General features: G+C 40.9%; 1 protein-coding gene across 1 annotated transcript in view; it reads right to left on the reverse strand.

Annotated features, from left to right (window-relative positions):
• Positions 1-3,633, reverse strand: part of CIMIP6 (ciliary microtubule inner protein 6) — a 31,086-nt gene extending 27,453 nt beyond the window's left edge. Inside the window, exon 1 of the mRNA XM_014842994.3 lies at positions 3,532-3,633. Within this exon, the coding sequence (XP_014698480.2) occupies positions 3,532-3,557 (26 nt within the window). The 5' untranslated portion in view covers positions 3,558-3,633. The remainder of the gene's footprint in view (positions 1-3,531) is intronic.
• Positions 3,634-18,215: the final 14,582 nt, after the last annotated feature.

Below are 18,215 nucleotides of genomic sequence, written 5' to 3' on the forward strand. Positions count from 1 at the left end.
TACAGTGTACAGACTCTCATCTGCTTGAAGTCAAGAAAGAGTAGTGATTTGATCATGCCTACAAATCAGGTTTGTAGTATTTATTCACGTGGCTAAGTTACATGCTAAACTTAACCCATCTTTTTAAAAAGTTAGTTACCAAGTAAATTCAGCCATCTGGACAAGGATAACTATTTAATTTTAAAAGCTCACCTGGCAAACTTGTAAAAGCTACTAAATGATTACTGCTATTTATCTTTTCAAGAAAAGACGTGTGCAGGCATCAGAACAATTAACTCAATTTCTTATCACTTTTTACTTCTAATAACTATGCTGGTAGAAAAATGAAAATTATTGAATTTTTTTAAATGTTAAAGAAATGTTTAGAAAGAAAGAATTTACAGAATTTTTCTCCTTTTAAACAAGGAGTAATAGGGGCCAGCCCCGTTGCATAGTGGTTAAGTTCAGTATGCTCCACTTCGGCGGCCCAGGTTTGCGAGTTCAGATCCCAGGCACGGACCTATACCACTGGGCAGGCAACCCAAAAACAAAAGCGGAGGAAGACTGGCACAGATGTTAGCTCGGGGCTAATCTTCCTCAGCATAAATAAATAAATAAATAAATATGGAGTAATAGTCATTATAAAAGGTAGTATTTCAAAATTTCACATACTTGAAAAACGAAGGTAAGAACGAAATATAAAAAAATTTGAATACTTTTTTACATAGAAGGTTTTAAAATCAAAGCCCTGGCCCATGGAAGGTGAGTGAATATGACTCCAGATTTACAGAGGAAGTGAGCAGCTCTGTCTGGCCTTATACACGGCCTTTAAAATATAAGCCCTACCTTACTTCAAACCAAAGCCAGGTCCATCTCCTCCATCATGTCATTTTTCAATTAGAACCCTCAAATGGCTTTCCACGGCATTTACAGTAAACACTGCCTCCTTATTGTATGTAGCTCGAAGGCCCTGTGTGACCCGGCTCCAGCTAATCTCTTCAACTGCACTCAAGCCTCTCTCCCCTCACGGGCTCCAGCCCGCAGTTCCTGGAACACACTCGTCTTTTTTCCCCTCAGGGCATTTGCATTTGCACGTGCCTTCCCCCTGCCTGGACTGGCTCTTCCCCAACTCCATGCACAGCTGGCTCATTATCATTTAGGTCTCAGTCATCTCTTCAGAAGCTTTTCCAAGATTTCCCCTTCCTCACTCCACCTCTATTTTCATACTTTGTTAATTTCTTTCATAACACTTACCACAATTTAAAATTTATGTACCTAGCTTTTTACTTGTTTTTGGTATGCACTACAAATACTCTTTATTAGTCAATAAGTTCCATGAAAGTGAAGATTGTGTTTCATTCCTCATTATGTACCCACTATCCAGACAAACGCCCCATTTGTTGTGGATAAATGGATTGCCGTTATAACGTTTACATGTTTCTGGTGAATCTGCTGGAATTGTTTTTCTCTCTGGCTCTGTTTCAGCTGTACACTCCCAACCCTCACTCCAATACACATACAAACAACATTCAGTACCTTTGGATGCTCATTCCCTGCATTCTAACACAAATTACCCTCTGTAAGGGATTGGGAAAAACTGATTACTGGTAAAGTGTAAATAACTTCAAAGGCTTTTTCTACTACCTTTCCAGAGATTTGAGTATTTATTTAAAGGTCGTGATTGATTTATCACTGTAGACTTCTGACATCTGCTGCTTCCATCTGCTTTTCAGCGTTGTAACCCAGCAACATACTTGTACTGGAATCAGGTCCATGGAGGAACAGACTGCAGCTATTTGCTTACATACTGATGCATTCATTCGATTAAGTACTTGTGGTGTGAGTGGCTATAGACTGATACATAAATGTGAAATATGTGATTCTATAGTAATCTCTTACTAGAAGGAAAACACAGTTAAAAACACTAATGGGCTCTAAAGGAAGTCAGGCCTCGGTTGGAATCCCAGCTCTGCCATTTTCTACCTGAGCCTTGGTTTCCTCAGTTGCATGATGAGAACAGTAACACCTATTGTGAGAGATGTGAGAATAACATTGAATAATTCATTCTTTCAACAAATATTGAGTTATGTGCCTGGTGCTGTTGGAGGCACTCAGGATATACATACAGGAGTGAAAAAACAAAAATTCCTGCCCTCATAGAGCTCACATTCTAGTGGGGAAGGCAGATGAGAAATAAAATAATAAGTAAAATATACAGTCTGTTAGATTGTGTTAAGTGCTAAGGACAACAACAAAGCAGGAATGGGGAAAAGGCGTGCACGTATATGGGAGATAGGTTGCATTTTTAGATAGAGTGGAGGCTGCATTATGAAGATGACAATGGAAAAAGGCAGGAACCAGGGGAGAGAGCAAAGTGGACATCTGAGGGAGAAACATTCCAGAGTGAACTGTAACTGCCAAAGCTCGGCAGCACAAGTGTACCTGTCCTTAGCATGGTGCTTCTCAAAGTGTGGTCCCTGGAGGAGCAGCATCAGCATCAATCGCCAGCTTGTTAGCAATTCAAATTCACAGGCCTCATCCCAACATACTGAATCATAATCTCTGGGGCAGGTTTCCAGAAATTGTTTTAACCAGTTCTCTAAGTGATTCTGATATATGCTAAAGTCTGAGAACCATGTTGTGACAAAAATACAGGCTTTGGAAGCAGATATCCCCTGGCTCCACCTCATAACGAGCTGTAATACCTTGATTCAATAGTACTCAAAATTTAGAGGACATCAGAATCGCCTTGTTAAAACCCAATTATTGTGCCCTACTCCCAGAGCTTCTGATCCAGCATGTCTGTGGTGGGAACCCAGAAGAATCTGCATTTCCAGTAAGTTAAGTTCCCAGGTGATGCTGACACTGGTCTGGGGACCACAGTCTGAGGGTCACTGCTGAGGATTGCAAGGAGGCCTGTGTGCTGGAGCAGAGTCGCATCAGAGGGCAAGCAGCAGATAAGGCCAAGTAAGCGAAAAGGGGCATGTTGTGTAGGCCCCACAGGGCATTATAGGAGCCTTAGCTTTTGCTTTGCAACGGCCAACGGAGAACAGTGATCTAACTTACGTTGTAAAACATCCCTCTGACTGCTGTGTTGAGGAGGCTGCAGAGGGGCGGAGGGAGCAGCAAAGACTATTGCAGTATCCAAGTAAGAGACGCTGGTACTTGGGCCAGAGTGGGGATGATAGTGAAAGTGATAAATAGTGGGCGATGCTGGATATATTTTAAAGGTACAGCCTACAGAATTTGCTAATAAATTAGATGTTGGGGGAGATGGTGAGAAGGAATGGATGATTCAACGTGAGTTCAAGAATTTTAAGCCAAGCAATGCATGTAAATTGCTTGACACACGGCATGTGCCCAGTAAACGGCGTGTTTTAAAAAGTATTATTTTAAGCTCTCAACCACTAGAAATGAGAGGTAGGAAGAAGACTGGAAGAGAAAATGCCCAGAAGGCCTGAGGACCCGCCCCTTGGTCTCACTTAACTCATGCCCTGAAAGAGGAAAATATTTTTCGGAAGTGGAATTAGGAAACCAAACCCCAGCACTTACTGCTGCTTATCCTCCTCTCCCTCCATGGGCTCCTACGGCCTGACACGCGGCAGCAAGGAGCCTCACGGGAGGATCAGGGACTGAGCCCGGCCCGGAAAAGGGCATGCGCAGAGCTGCGACTGTGACTCGCGCGTTGCTAAGCAACGGCGGCCGCCGGGCGCGCAGCCTCGGAAAGCGGCCTGGGGGCGGGACCCAGAGCGCGCAGGCGCAGTAACTCGGGTCGGCTCAGCAGCTGGGCGCGGCGCGCTAGCCGAGTGTCTCGGCGTCTTTCCCAGACCCGCCTCAGGCTGGACCCGGTGCGTTTGAACTTGGCCTTCCCGCTCTCCGGCCGGGCGGGGTATTTTTCAGGCCCGCCGGATCTTGGGATCAGCGAGGGGCGGTTCCCGGAGCCTCCCGCGCGGCCCTCGGCCCTCGGCCTTCGGCCCTCGTCCCCGCCGACCCGCGCAGGACGCCGCCCCGGCGCTGCCCGCAGCTGCCTGAGCTGGTTCCAAAAGTGCGCGCAGGCTGGAGAGAAACTTGTTTTCTGGTGAACCATTAAATACTGTGCAAGTCATGATCGCTGCTCCGGGGCTGCCTAATCTTTGCAAGAGAAAGTTTGGCTGTCTCTCTTCTCCCTGATTTCTGACAAATCCTCTTTCCCCGGCCTGGCGGCAAGCATTAAAATAGAGCAAGGGAACACTCGTCTCCTGCAAATGAGCTTCCCCGCTGTGTGTTCATCTGCTTCAGCCTGAGCGGGGTTCAGCAACGGGCGGAGGGGACTGTAGGCTATGGCAGCGGGTTGGGGCTTGTACGTGTAGCACTTATCCGAAAAGAGCAAACTCTTGGGAAAAGCAGTTCATGACTTGCATCCACCTTCTGGCCCTGGAATATGTTACTTACCTCATTTCACCACTGCCTCCCAAATTCCACTCCCAGAGCCAGATGTCTGGCATCTTGTCATGGTAACTCATGCATTTCCCTGGATAACGGGAAAAGAGAAATCCTTATTGAGTTGAATTCTGCTATGTATGGGCTCTGCATGTCCATATGTTTTGTAACCCAGTCAGTATTAGTACGTGTTTACATTTACCTGGAGAAATGTGGGAGAGTGGATGCTGGTCCTGAGACTCATTGTACATACATGAGCTTAAGTCCTATGAGGAAGGAGAGTATATGAATAGAAGTTGGATACCTAATTACCTAGACACCTGAGTGTGGACTTTGTTGGTAAAAACAAAAAACAAAAAACAAAAAAAAACTGGAGTGTGTGTGAATGTGTGGTTATGTGTATGTGTGTTTAGGGAGTAAGGAGTGGATGGATAAATGTGGAGAGAGTGGATTGGAAACCTGAAAACGGGGGAACTAACATTGATGGAGCTCCTGCTTGGGAGCCAGGCACGTTAGGCACTGTGTTAAACAGCACATACTTTCCTGGTTTTATCCTAACCATTAAACTGTGTTTAGGAGCATAGGCCTCGAGGACTGTCAGTGTTTGAATCCTGGCTGCACAACTTAGGAGCTGGTTCACTTGGGCAAATGATCTAACCTCTCTGAGCCTCAATTTCTTTGTCTACAAAATGAGAAAAATACCTAGGGTTGTTGTGAGCTGTAGATTTATTTAATACAAGCAGAGTACTAAGAGGAGTGCCAGACACTAGCAAGTCCTTGGTCATGTCAGCCATTATTTTTATTGAGCAATTTTATCTGCATGTGCTACCACATGTCTTAAGGCTTAGTCAACTCTCTTGTCATTCCCTCTCATTTCTATCCCAACCTTCACCGATCTCTAAGCTCCTAGAACCACTTACCCTCAGGGACAATCCCGATGGCTTGATAAGAAGAAATGAGGAATTTGCTCAACTTTCTTCCTCTCAAAACAACAAATTCACCTGCATCCATATGGGATGACAGTTGTTTGGTTCTATTTTGAGTCATGTAGTATTAGTCTAAAATATAAACACATTTATGTCAATCAATCTCCAACTGTTAAGCAATTTGTATATATGTAGATTTATTAAGGGACACAAGAAACAAATGTTAAATTTTAGTCCCGAGATAACACAGTACTATAAAGATGTGCCAATTATTTATTATTGACACATCCTCTGCAGGACACTGCAAAATAATGTGAATTATATCATAATTATTGACTTTTTTATATAGAAAAAGAATTGGACAGCTATTAGTGTTTTTTACTACTAACTAGCTAATCTGACCTAAGAGAGACATTTAAACCTCTCTGCTGTGGCTTCTCACTTGTTAAAAGCAGTAGCCCAATTAGATAATCTTTATGATGACTTCTAGCCATAAAATAATGATTCTGTTGGAAAATTTATGTCTGAAAATCAATTAAAACACCAGCCTAAATAATACACATGTAATTTTCTCATTGGTGTTAGGTAGTTTGGATACTTGTCGGTGAAGAATAATTCAAAGTAGTGTGCTAACGTTGTGCAGGTTAAAAATACCAGTGCTATTTGAGCTAGAACACCATATGTGAGGAAACACAATAGGATGGAAATTGCTCATCCAAAATGTTATAGATGCAGAAAATTGTCAACACTTTTTTTCTAGCCATAGGAAAATGCCAAAAATAATGAACAGCACAGTTGTATAACCTGATAAGAAAACTGCGGCTCAGGAAGATCCAGCTTCCTCTCAGTTCTTTCTTCAGTGATGTACTTGTGAAACAGGTGAGGATCTCAAGAATATGGCATAAACCAAAGCTATCTTTAATTCTTTTTTTTTTTAAGATAGTTTGCCTTATATACATGTGTTGTAGGGTTAAATGAGAAAATACTTGAGGAAAATTCATCCTGACACATAGTAAGCACTCATTAAAAGTTGTCTGTTAGTATTCTTCCTATTATAATTAGCATGGTGGAAAGTTCAAGTCCATGCATTGCATTGTCTTTATTTCATTACCTTAGACTATCAGAATTTTGTCAAACCAAAATTTACATTGATTTGGGGGCAATGGGAGTAAGAAATGTCAGTGTTAGATATGCCTGTCTTTGAAAATGGATAGGTTCAAATGAATTACAGATATGAAAGGGACCCTGAGTTTTCCCTTTTTCTAAGTTCAAAGCTAATTGATTTATATCACACTTTTTTTTAAAAAGATTGGAACCTGAGCTAACATCTGTTGCCAATCTTTTTTTCTGCTTCTCCTCCCCAAAGCCCCCCAGTACATAGTTGTGTGTGTATTCTAGTTGTAGGCCCTTCTTGTTGTGCTATGTGGGACGCCGCCTCAGCATGGCTTGCTTAGCAGTGCCATGGCTGCACCCGGGATCCGAACAAGTGAAACCCTGGGCTGCTGAAGCAGAGTGCATGAACTTAACCACCTGGCCACAGGGCTGGCCCCATATATTGAACTTTTAAGAGAGAGAGATTACAAAACAAGTAGGCGGTATTACATCTCCTGAAAAGTAAAAATCTCTAGTTTAAATCGTATAGATCACTCTAAGTGATCCTGGATGTATGCATAGGTATGTTTACCTTTATTCATATAGATATTACAAGTAAAAACCTTAAAAATTTAATGAAATCTCTTGAAATAACCAAAACAATTACAGACAGCCTGGATTACTCCAAAATCATTGTTAGAAATCACTAGTTTGGAAATTCACCTGATTGAAGGAAGAAGCCTGCATGTTATGAATTTGAAGGATTCTAGCCACCTCTGTAATTTCATGAAAAAATCCAACTATGGTCACCCATATAGAAGCTGGATAACCAAAGGATGAATGGAAAGTTGGCCTTAGGTGGTGAAAACAGTAAAGGGTGATTTTAGTCCTATAGTGGTCTCTTAAATAGAGTGATCATGTGGTAAAGATTTGTTGAATGAATAGCTATGGACATATAATTTCTTGAGGAAGGAACAATGCAAAATTAAACATGGTTGGAGTGTTACCATTCTCAAAAAGTTAGGAATCACTAGTCTAAACTGTCTAGTATGGATGGTTTTGTATGTCTTCTAGCTTCTTTTTTAGGCTATTTTTCTTCTTCTATTTGAAGAATCCCAGAGATGTGATTATCTTCCTTGCAGGTCATTACCACATCTTATTGTCTAATTATTGAGCAATCTCCGTCATATATCGAGCACCTTGTGTGTTCTGGCCTATTCTTACTGGACCATCAGCTTTTAGTTTATTCATTTGAGATTCTCAGCCCTGGAAAAGTACCTTGCAAACAATAGGTCCTGTGAATGAGACTGGCCCAGAAAAATTCTTCCTTATATCCTACAATATATATATTACTTTGAATTTTTAAGTACTTTTTATGGACACAAATAATAATTGTTCAGCAAATTCCTTAGAGACTCTCCACATTTTAAAAATGGTGATTAAAACTTCCTTTTAAGCTAAGCAACTTAAGTTCTCGAACTTCTGCCCATAAAATCTACTTCTGATCCCTTTTGGCGATACACATTGCTATTCTCTGTACTTTCCCTAGAGGCAGAGAACTAATACTTACTGAACTTCACAGTTAGACCTGAATTTAAATCCTAGCTCTGTTATTAAAGCTCTGTGACTCCGGGCAATTTATTTAAAATCTTTGAGCTTTAGATTTTGAATATGTCTCTAATTAATCTTTGAAAAATAAATTAATAAGAAAAGATCCTAAAAGAGTAGGGATAAAAGAACTTATCTTGCAGGTTTGTTGTATTAAACAAGGTATGTGTAAGGCACCTGGCACAAAATGGGACTCCATTGTTATTCTTTTCCACCCCCTCTCCTAGCCTTACCCTTTGTCAAAGGTCACATAGCCAGAAAGTGATAGTCAGGATTTATTTTTAGATCAGTCTCTCTTTTTCTGTACCTCATTGCCTCTATGTCTAATTTCTCTACCTCTTGCTTTAAACCATAGCAATAAAAATTGAACATAAAATTCTAAATAGGGTCTTCCTAATGTCTCTATGGTAGGAGAGTGGGTAAAAATAACTAGAAAGTGTGCCTGGAGTCCATGTGAGTGGAAGCCTTCGAGACAGGAAGGCTGTGAGAGAGCAGGAGAACATGATAACCATTCAGTGATGGGGGAGGGTGATGAAGAGTGGAAATCTGCACCATCTTCTTGTAAAATGTCACCATGCACAATGCGTTCTGACAAACATGCAGCAGTTAGAGCTGACGTTTGGGTTCCATGGTAGGTACAACAGAAATGATAACAATCCAAGAATTAAGTACACAAACACAACTCCAACTCATGACTATGTGGTGCCACAATCTGAGACTATGCCAATGAACTGGTAAACAACGGTAATTAGTGTGATATGGATGGGCAGACCTACGATAAATTTAAAAATGCTTCCCTCTGTAGCAAAAGTGAAGAGTTAGGACACAACTTAAGATTCCATTTAAAGAAAAATGAGGGTTTTGACCTAAAAGTTAATATACATAAAAAAAAATCACAGTTGAGGTTTTAAACAGAAAAGTGCAACACTTTTAATTAATAAGGGCTAGTTTAGTTTACCTCAAATACCTCCTGGACGTATGCCGTTCTTTTCCAAATGGTATGGCAAATGAACATTTCACAAGTCATCACTTTTAAACTATTATTCTAACCTATCCTTTTTCCATTATGTAATTATAAGGGCATTATGTGCTTCAAGTTATAGTTCATTATTTCTGTACTTATAAGCTTTTGAAAAGTTTGGAAACTTAGCCATGTTTTTTTATCCTCTTAGAGTAAGCCTGGGAGCAAAGTATTTACCTGATTTAACTTTCCTTTTTTTTTTTTCTTTCTCTGCCAATCTCTAAGTTGTTAGCAGTAGGTTGTAAGATTCAGAAAAAGAAATATTATAGGATTTTCCTATATTTTAAGAAAAGGTAGGCAGCATTAGAAAGAATCTGGCTTTTGTGCAGTTTTTTGCCATGTAGAGAATAGATATGGGAAATGTCACAGCCCTTACTTTATCTGGATCTGGCTCATCACCCTCGTGGGGGCTGCAGGGGAGCCTGGGAGCCACTACTGTTGAAGGTAAAGTGCTACCACCATGAACTAGGGCCTGGGCTCTCCTGTTGCAAACCCAGATTGGGCAAGTCTGACCTCTCTGAGCCTCCGTGCCTTTGTCTGCAGCCTGGGATACTGACATCTACCCTCCCTGCCTCAGCAAGGTTAAAGGAGCATCATACACAAAAGAACTTTGTTAAACAGCCCTTGCTTGACAAGCAGGAGGCATCAACTTTCTTAAATGCATCAGCTGGGCTATGCTGGTGTCCTAACCTCACCCTCCTGGGGCTAGTTTCACAGGAAAGGCAACTCCCTGTGTGTTAAGTACAGTTTGTGTCAGCATGCACTTGTGTAACAGCCTGTCCTGCAAAACCTGTATTTCCTTTTGCTTTTTATTTAACTTTTGTTTATATGTTTGTTGGGCCTGCAATTAGTCTTCATTTTAAGTCATATTTCATTTATGTAAGAATATTAGGCTCAGAAGCTCATCCACAATATAAGCTGCTCCAAAGTCATGTTTCTCTTGCTAAAGATGGGCCTGAATGGTGCAGAAGATAGGACCAAATAATTGACTTTAGACTTTTGCTTTCATTGGAATATGGTTTGATTAGATTGGATGAGAACAGAAAGCCCCAATAATAGGAAAATGTAATGATTTTAAGTATGTTATTTTCCTTATGAATGCTTGAGTTTACATAAAATAAAATATATAGAAACTATATAATTTCATCTTGGGCATACTTCTTGGGGTTGTAGCCTAAACTTATTATTTTCTATCATTTTCCATTCATATATAGTAATGTGAGACTTCTGAGATTTTCTTATGATTTAAACTTTTTATTTTTACCTTCTTTAAGAAAAATTTTTACACTTTTTTTTACTTGGATCCATTGCAGCCTTTTTCTCTGAACTGAATATAGATAGAACTGAAATTCTACTACCTATTTTTAATATTCTCTTTACTTCTCATTCAGTATTTGAAGAATATCACATAATGATTACAAACTGTGCCCTGGAGTTGAAACCACTTCTTAGCAACATGACTTTGAGCAAGTTTTATCTTTCTGAACCTTAATTTCCTCATCGTAAAGTGGTGATAATTATCATACCTGCCTTCCTCGTAGTGTTTTTGTGAGACTAAAATAAGATGGTCCGAAGTGTACTGTCTGGCATATGGTAGGTGCTCAGTCACTTGTTATCTGTCAGTATTACCATCAGAATCTAAACGTCTTAAAAGTTGAAATTGTCTCGCACTCCTGTCTGTGTGCCCAGACCCAGGCACAGGGCTTGGCATCTGGCAGATTCTCAGTAGATGTTCCCTGAATAAATGGTAAAAACATCCAGTAAGTTTTATGTAGTCCCTGCTCTTTCTCTGCCAGCCTCTAGTTTCTCCCTGTCTCTCGAATTTTTCAGTGAGAGTTATGGGTACGAGAGACTGGGCTCCTGGAGTGTCCTGAGACCTCGCTGTTTAGGCAAGAAGGATTTTATCTTTTTTTTTTTTTTTTCAAGATTTTATTTTTTCCTTTTTCTCCCCAAAGCCCCCCAGTACATAGTTGTATATTCTTTGTTGTGGGTCCTTCTAGTTGTGGCATGTGGGATGCTGCCTCAGCGTGGTTTGATGAGCACTGCCATGTCCGCGCCCAGGATTCGAACCAACGAAACACTGGGCCACCTGCAGCGGAGCGCGCGAACTTAACCACTCGGCCACGGGGCCAGCCCCAGGATTTTATCTTTTTAATCAGACTGTGTAGATTTTCTTGGGTATTCTTTTTAAGCCCTTTTTTTGATTTTGGACTCCACACTCTCAAAAGGCTTGCATCTCTGTCTTAACACTGGTCCCTTCGGTCTCACAGCAACACAATTTGGATCCTCTGGCTTAAACAGTCTCTTCTTTTACCACAAACCATTCTCATTTCTGCTTTATTCTCTTTGCAGAGATAATTATTCTTGTCTGGACTGCTTTCGCTCCTATTTGGGGGAAGGAACTTATTTTTGCCTTAGTTCGTGGATTAGAAGAAAACCATTGCTCCATTTCTGACATCCTTCTCTCCACCTGCTTCCATTGCACTGGAGAACAAACTTGCTCAGCAGACTGTCAGAATTGGACATCGATTGGGGCCATTTCACTAGATGGGGGGGGGGGTCATTGTATTAAAGGTCAGTGCTCAGAGATGGTGCACACTCTGGCCCTCTCTTGTACTTCCTATCGCCAGGAATTGGACAAACCAGACAGGGTCTGTCTCCGGTGGTCTGGCCATCTCAAAGCTCTCTATTCTACCTGAAGCTGGATGGAACTGATGGACCAGTCATCCATCATCATGCAGCTATTTGGGGAGGGTACAGCGTTCAAGGGAGAGGGTATAAGAAATAAGAGAGTTCACATTGGCCTCCACCCTAAATCAGTTTCTGTAATCTAGCTTTCACTTGAATTCTCCATTGTAGAATTAGGTCCTTGTGCAGGCAATGAAATCAGAACTTTGCCATTTGGCTATCATTTCTTGTCTCTCTCTCTCTCTCTCTCTCTCTCTCTCTCTCTCTATATTCCTTAAGCAGAGAATTCCAGAAGTAAGACCAAAGCCACATGCAAAACTGAGGCCTTAACACCGTTCTCCATCCAGACCAACCTACTTCATAAAACCTTGTTAGACAGCCACAAGAAGGATCTTTTTTAAAAAACTGGACCTTTTACAGTATTAAGAGATTCTAATCGCCCATTCTAATCACTTCCTATTCACCCCATCAATGAGGAAGGGATTCCTGCCCTGGGGTTATGGAGATGGTGGAACACACGACATCCAACACTGGACAGATGGGATTGGTGGCAGTTTATTAGTCCCATATTAGTCCCACTCACAGCCCGGGGGAGGAGGACACCATGCCAAGCAGAGGCACACGGGGTTTGCACTCGAGAACAGACTGAACACCCAGAGGTTGTGGGAGGCAGGCTGTGGAGTGTCAAGAAGATGAAGTCACCCCTAGTTTCTACTGGAGGATGTGATTGGCCTGTTTGAATAATTTTGCAGGCTGGCAGGGAACTGAAACTTGCTACTCAGGGATAAGCAGGAAGTGCATCTGGTCCCTTGTAAGGAGGGTCATTTGGCTGGGACCTTTCCATGGGAGCAGAGTAGATAAGAGAAACTCCAGTTAGGACATTTGAGGTCCTCTCTATTTCAACAGATGTCAAGGCAGCGCATAATATCGGGCCTTAATTTTAAGACATACCACATGAGTATAGTACCATAACATCATTTGGCTATTACCTTGGAATTTTACTCTAAAGATGTGTTTGTGAATGTCTCATTTCCTAGTCAAATTGTGGGCTACTCATGGATAGCCAGCACTTAAAAAACGATGCACATTATGATTTGGAAAAACATGATTTGCATTATAATGATCTGTTCTGTCATGTCTCAAAGTGATATTTTCAAATTTAATCATATGGATACCATTTAATACACCCAAGTTTTGTCTTTGGACATGGTTGAGTTTTTTAAATGTAGCAAAGCTTTTAGTACTAAAGGATGTGCTAGGGAGAGTTTAAACTTATGTTAGCAAAGAGTCTGAGCTCATGGCTGGCAGCGATGCCCGCGTGTACACACACTGCTGAATTAAAGCCCTGTGATGGGCTGCGGATTGACAGCTCTGACCATTCAGGGTTATCCACACTTGCTGACATTTGACAATAGCTAATGTGTTTTTTTCCTACTCTGTTTTCAAACAGTGGGTGAGACAATAAAATGAATAGGACATTGGCATTCTTTTTAAAATCAGAGTTAAGCTACAGCCTAAATACGAGAATGCTGATGTCTCAGATGTATTATTCAGATTGCATATTGTAGGCACTAATGGGCCCCATTAAGAGATTTTGTTGCTAAATTCAAGCAAATTGGTATGAAAGAGAGATGGTAAGGAGGTCATAGACAGATTAAAAGAATTTACAGTACATCTCAATTTTCTGAAAATCTAATATTAAATCTTCTATTCATTTCAATTTAGGTCCATTAAACTAATTTTGTCTTCTACTTTATTAAAATGTTTGTTAAATTGTATGCAACTATAAGTGCAAAGCTCTTTCCCTTTTCAAATTATGGTATACAATTAGATAAATGAAAGTTTAAACATTTAACAGATTTTTGTATTTTCAGAGTAATCAGTTATGTCTCTGAGACAGAATGGATTTAATTTTTTAAATGTAGCAAAACTTTTAGTACTAAAGGACGTGCTAGGGAGAATGTATTTGTATTCCTTACAAATAATCCTGTTTAGCTCCATCACAGTGCAGACAAAATATTATTGTTGTAAAGTAATTACTGATTTCACTTTAATGTGAAAACTTAAAACTGATTTCCTTAAATTAAAAGGAGGTTTCCACTGCTAAACTCTCTGTTGGAAGAGAAATTTCTATCCAGAGATAAACACTGCTTTTAAGGACAAAGTGCTAATTCAGTTTCTATACTATTAGTGTTTAATTCTAAAAATTTTCTGGTGAAATCACCACTTAATCATTCCAAATTAGGTATTAGGAATTTAATGTGTAAGTTTTTTTCCTATAAAAAAGTAACCCATTGAATAGTAGTTGGATGGTGATAAGCACCATGGGGAAAGTAAAGAAGTAGATAGGAAGTTTGGGAAGTGCGTGTTTGATGGTTTAAATAGGGTGATTAGGGGGCCGGCCAATAGCACAGTGGTTAAGTTTGCACTGTCTGCTTTGGCAGCCTGGGGTTCGCCAGGTCAGATCCTGGGTGCGGATCTATGTACCGCTTGGCAAGCCATGCTGTGGCAGGTGTCCCACACAGAAAGCAGAGGAAGATGGGCACAGATGTTAGCTCAGGGCCAGTCTTCCTCAGCAAAAAATAGGAGGATTGGCAGCAGATGTTAGCTCAGGGCTAATCTTCCTCAAATAAATAAATAAGGTGATCAGGGAAGGACTCATTGATAAAGTGGTATTTGCCCAAAGACCAGAAGGAAGTGAGGGAGTGATGCGTGGACATCTGGGAGAAGAGCACATAAGTCAGAGAAGATGTAAGTGGAAAGGCCAGCGTGCAGAGGATGCCTGAGACATTCAAGGAACAGCAAGGAATTCCACGTGGCTGGAGCAGGGTGACCAAGGGGACAGTAATAGGAGATGAGGTCAAAGACATAGGGGAGGCCAGATTGTATAGGGCCCATGAGGCCACTGTCATTCTGGCTTTTACTTAGAGTAAAATAGATCACAGTAGGAAGCTTTTGAGCTGAGGAGTGACGTGATCCGATTTGTTTTAACAGTATCGCTCGGTGCTGTGTTGAGGACAGACTGAAGAACGACAAAGGCGGAAGCAGGGAGTTTAGTCAGGGGGCTATTATAGAAACGTGGTGGTGACTGGGATCAGGGGTTCTCCTTAGAGTTAGTGAGAAGCGGTGGGATTCAAGCATATATTTTTAAAACTTTTATTATGGAAAATATAACCAAAGGGTAGGGAATGGCCTAATGAACCCCTGTGTACCCACTTTAGTAGTTGTCAACTCATGCTTAATCTTGTTTTATCTATACCTCCATCCACTTGGTGCCCCTCCCTTCCTCCCACTGGATTATTTTTAAGCAAACCCTGGACATTTGAAGATAGAGACAACAGGGCATGAACGTGAGAGAAAAGTCAAAGATAACTTTCTTGTTGTTGTTCTGAGTGTCTCAAAATGTGATGTTGCCATCAGTGGAGGTGGAGAAATCTGTAGGAGGAGCCATCAGCTGAGGTGCGGGAAGCCTGAGGGAGGGGTAAGTTTGGACCCAGGCAGCACAGAAACTTAGTTTGGGACATGAAAATTTGAGAGGTTTAATAAAAGTACAATTGGAAATGTTGACTAGGCTGTTGGTTATATGAATCTGCAGTTTGAGGGAATAAGCCTGGGTGGGAAGTGTAAATTTTGGAGTTGTGAACATGTATATGATATTTAAAGTTATGAGACTGAATAATATTGACAAAAGGATGAGTATAGATTAAGAAAAGAAGATGTTCAGGGCCTGAGCTGGGGGACCCTCCAATCTTCCACAGTTGGAGAGATGAAGAGGGGAGAAAGAATCCCCAAAGAAGACTGCAAAGGTGTGAATAATGAGGTAAGAGGAAAATCAAGAGTGTGATATGCAGGAAGCCAGGAGGAAAAAGTGCTATCAGTTTAAGTAAGAGAAAGACAGAGAATTGACCAATTGACCAGTGGAGTTAGCAACAATGGAATGGAATCATTGGAGATAATATGAGGAGTGTTGGCAGAAGGGTGGGGGACCGAAAGCATGATGGAAACAGGTTCATGAAGAATGGAGGGATTGGTTTACAGCAAGTGTAGACAACTTTTTTGGAGAAGTTTATCTGTAAAAGGAAGAGATATGTGGCAGTAGCTGGAGGGGTCAAGAGAGGAAGAAATAATAGCATGTTTGCAGACTGATGGGAGAGAGTCATTCAATAGGAAACAAAAATGGATAATGCAGAAGTGAGAACTGCAGAAGCAGTATCCTTGAGGGTATGGGATCCAGGCATGGCTTCATTTGGGAGCATGTATGGTTCATCTCTGGTAACAAGCAGGACAGGAGAGGAAGTACTTGGGCACACATGTGGGTGGGTGGGTAGGAGCTTGTGGAAGTTCTCTTCTGCTGGAAATAGGAAGCAGAGCCATGACTGAATGAGGAGTTAGTATGAAATAGTTGTCTAGGAGGGTGGGACAGTAAATGGATTAGAGAAACAGAGCGGTTACTGGGCAGCAGTTAGGTTCTTCTTGAGGTGAATGCTAGAGGATTTTGTTTATCTTAACAATTAATTTTTTAGTCAGGCTTTTTTTTTTTTTTTTTTTGAGGAAGATTAGCCCTGAGCTAACTGCTGCCAATCCTCCTCTTTTTGCTGAGGAGGACTGGCCCTGAGCTAACATCCGTGCCCATCTTCCTCTACTTTATATGTGGGATGCCTACCACAGCATGGCCTGCCAAGCAGTGCCATGTCCGCGCCCGGGATTCGAACCGGTGAACCCTGGGCTGCAGAAGCGGAACTTGCACACTTAACTGCTGCACCACTGGGCCGGCCCCAAGCCAGGCTTAATGTATGGGCCTCCTTTCAGAAGTTTTTGCTTAAAATGTAAGTCCTTCCTAGCTGTATAACTTTACACTGTACATACTTAGAGCTATATTTGTTTATAGCTACATACTTTTACTCAAGAAAGTTTTCTTCTATCCTAACTGATTTTTCCTTCTGTTTCAATATTCTGGCTTGTTCCCCCACAAACTTCTATCATTGATTTGTTGATGGGTTAGATATGTGCTGTCTTTCTTCCAAATTAATCATTCTCTGTCTCTCACATTTTCCTTTCTTTGTTCTTTCTTCTACTTTCCTGATGAACTTTTCAGATTTATTCTCTACACTGGTGTTTCCTAAACCTGCCAAATTGTCAAAATCACCTGCGAATATTTTTAAACATGTAAATTCAGGGACAAAACCCATGGAAGATCCTGATTCATTAGGTCTGGGGTGGGGCCCAGTAATAAGTCTACTTTAGACAAGCTCCCTGGGTAATTCTGATGATCAGCTGGGTTTGGCAACCAGAGCTCTACATCACTAGTGAAATTTGCCAATTACTAATTCCAGAATGGATTGCAATTCTCCTGTTCCCTTTGAAGATTCCTATAATCCGTCCAGCTTAAGTGTGTAGGTATAGGGGTGTGTTGCCTGCTCTTCAGAATATGATTTTTATATCTCAGCTAATTTTCCTTAATCCATATATTTTATTTTAACCTGCACATATTCTCCCCAAAAGCTCCCTGCTTTTTTTTCAAAGATCAACTTCCATTACCTACTGTTGAGGACATAAGCAGATGTTTCCTGGAATTTTGTTTTTTCCTATAATATATAACTTTTAGAGATAGGTACTTCCCCTGATTCTAAAGGATAATGTTCCACTTACCTTGGCTGTAGTGCTTTTTTGAATTTTAAGGCTGATTTTTGTTTCCTATGTATTCGTCTTTTATTGAGGAGAATTTGGTTCTATACTGGTATTTGCCAACAGACAGAGGGGATCGTTATCATATCTAAAGCCTTGGAATGGTTGATGTGCCCTAATCCAGTATTTTATTATTGTTTTGCTATGAGATTTCTAGGAACCTTAAAATTTTTTAAAATTATGAAATACATCATACCTATGAAAAGATGTATAAAATAATTCATGAAGAATAATTATAAAACGAACACTTAGGAAGCTACCTTGCCTCGACTTCCAAGCTTTAAGTGAAGGGACTGCCCAATATGCCACTCCCTGTGTCCTTCTCTTCCCGGCCTGCTGTGATTGAGGAGTTATGTTATCCCAATCAGTGGAGAAAGAATGGTAGCTGGAATCAGAGAGAGGAAGGTTGATTCTTCTTTGCTACCTCAGAAGATAGTACCTGAGGAGTAGAAGGATTTCTGCTCCATTTTTCTGGTTGTTGTAGATAGTGCGTCTCAAAAATAATGGTACATAGTGTCCACCAACTTTACGCCAATTTCCTGGGTAAGCATTGCAAGTGTGTTCTCAATCTTGCTGTAGATAGTGCGTCGCAAAAATAATGATACATAGTGTCCACCAACTTTACACCAATTTCCTGGGTAAGCATTGCAAGAGTGTTCTCAATCCGGATTAACCTACACTGAATTTGATAGAAATTCTGCCTTGATGCTTGCAAATGACTGACTGTAATCCTTGCTTTGTAGAATTGTTTTGAAATGGAAACTCCATTTCCAATACAATGAATTTCCCGCATCTTC

Source organism: Equus asinus, chromosome 6, assembly GCF_041296235.1.
Source record: "Equus asinus isolate D_3611 breed Donkey chromosome 6, EquAss-T2T_v2, whole genome shotgun sequence".
Taxonomy (NCBI): domain Eukaryota; kingdom Metazoa; phylum Chordata; class Mammalia; order Perissodactyla; family Equidae; genus Equus; species Equus asinus.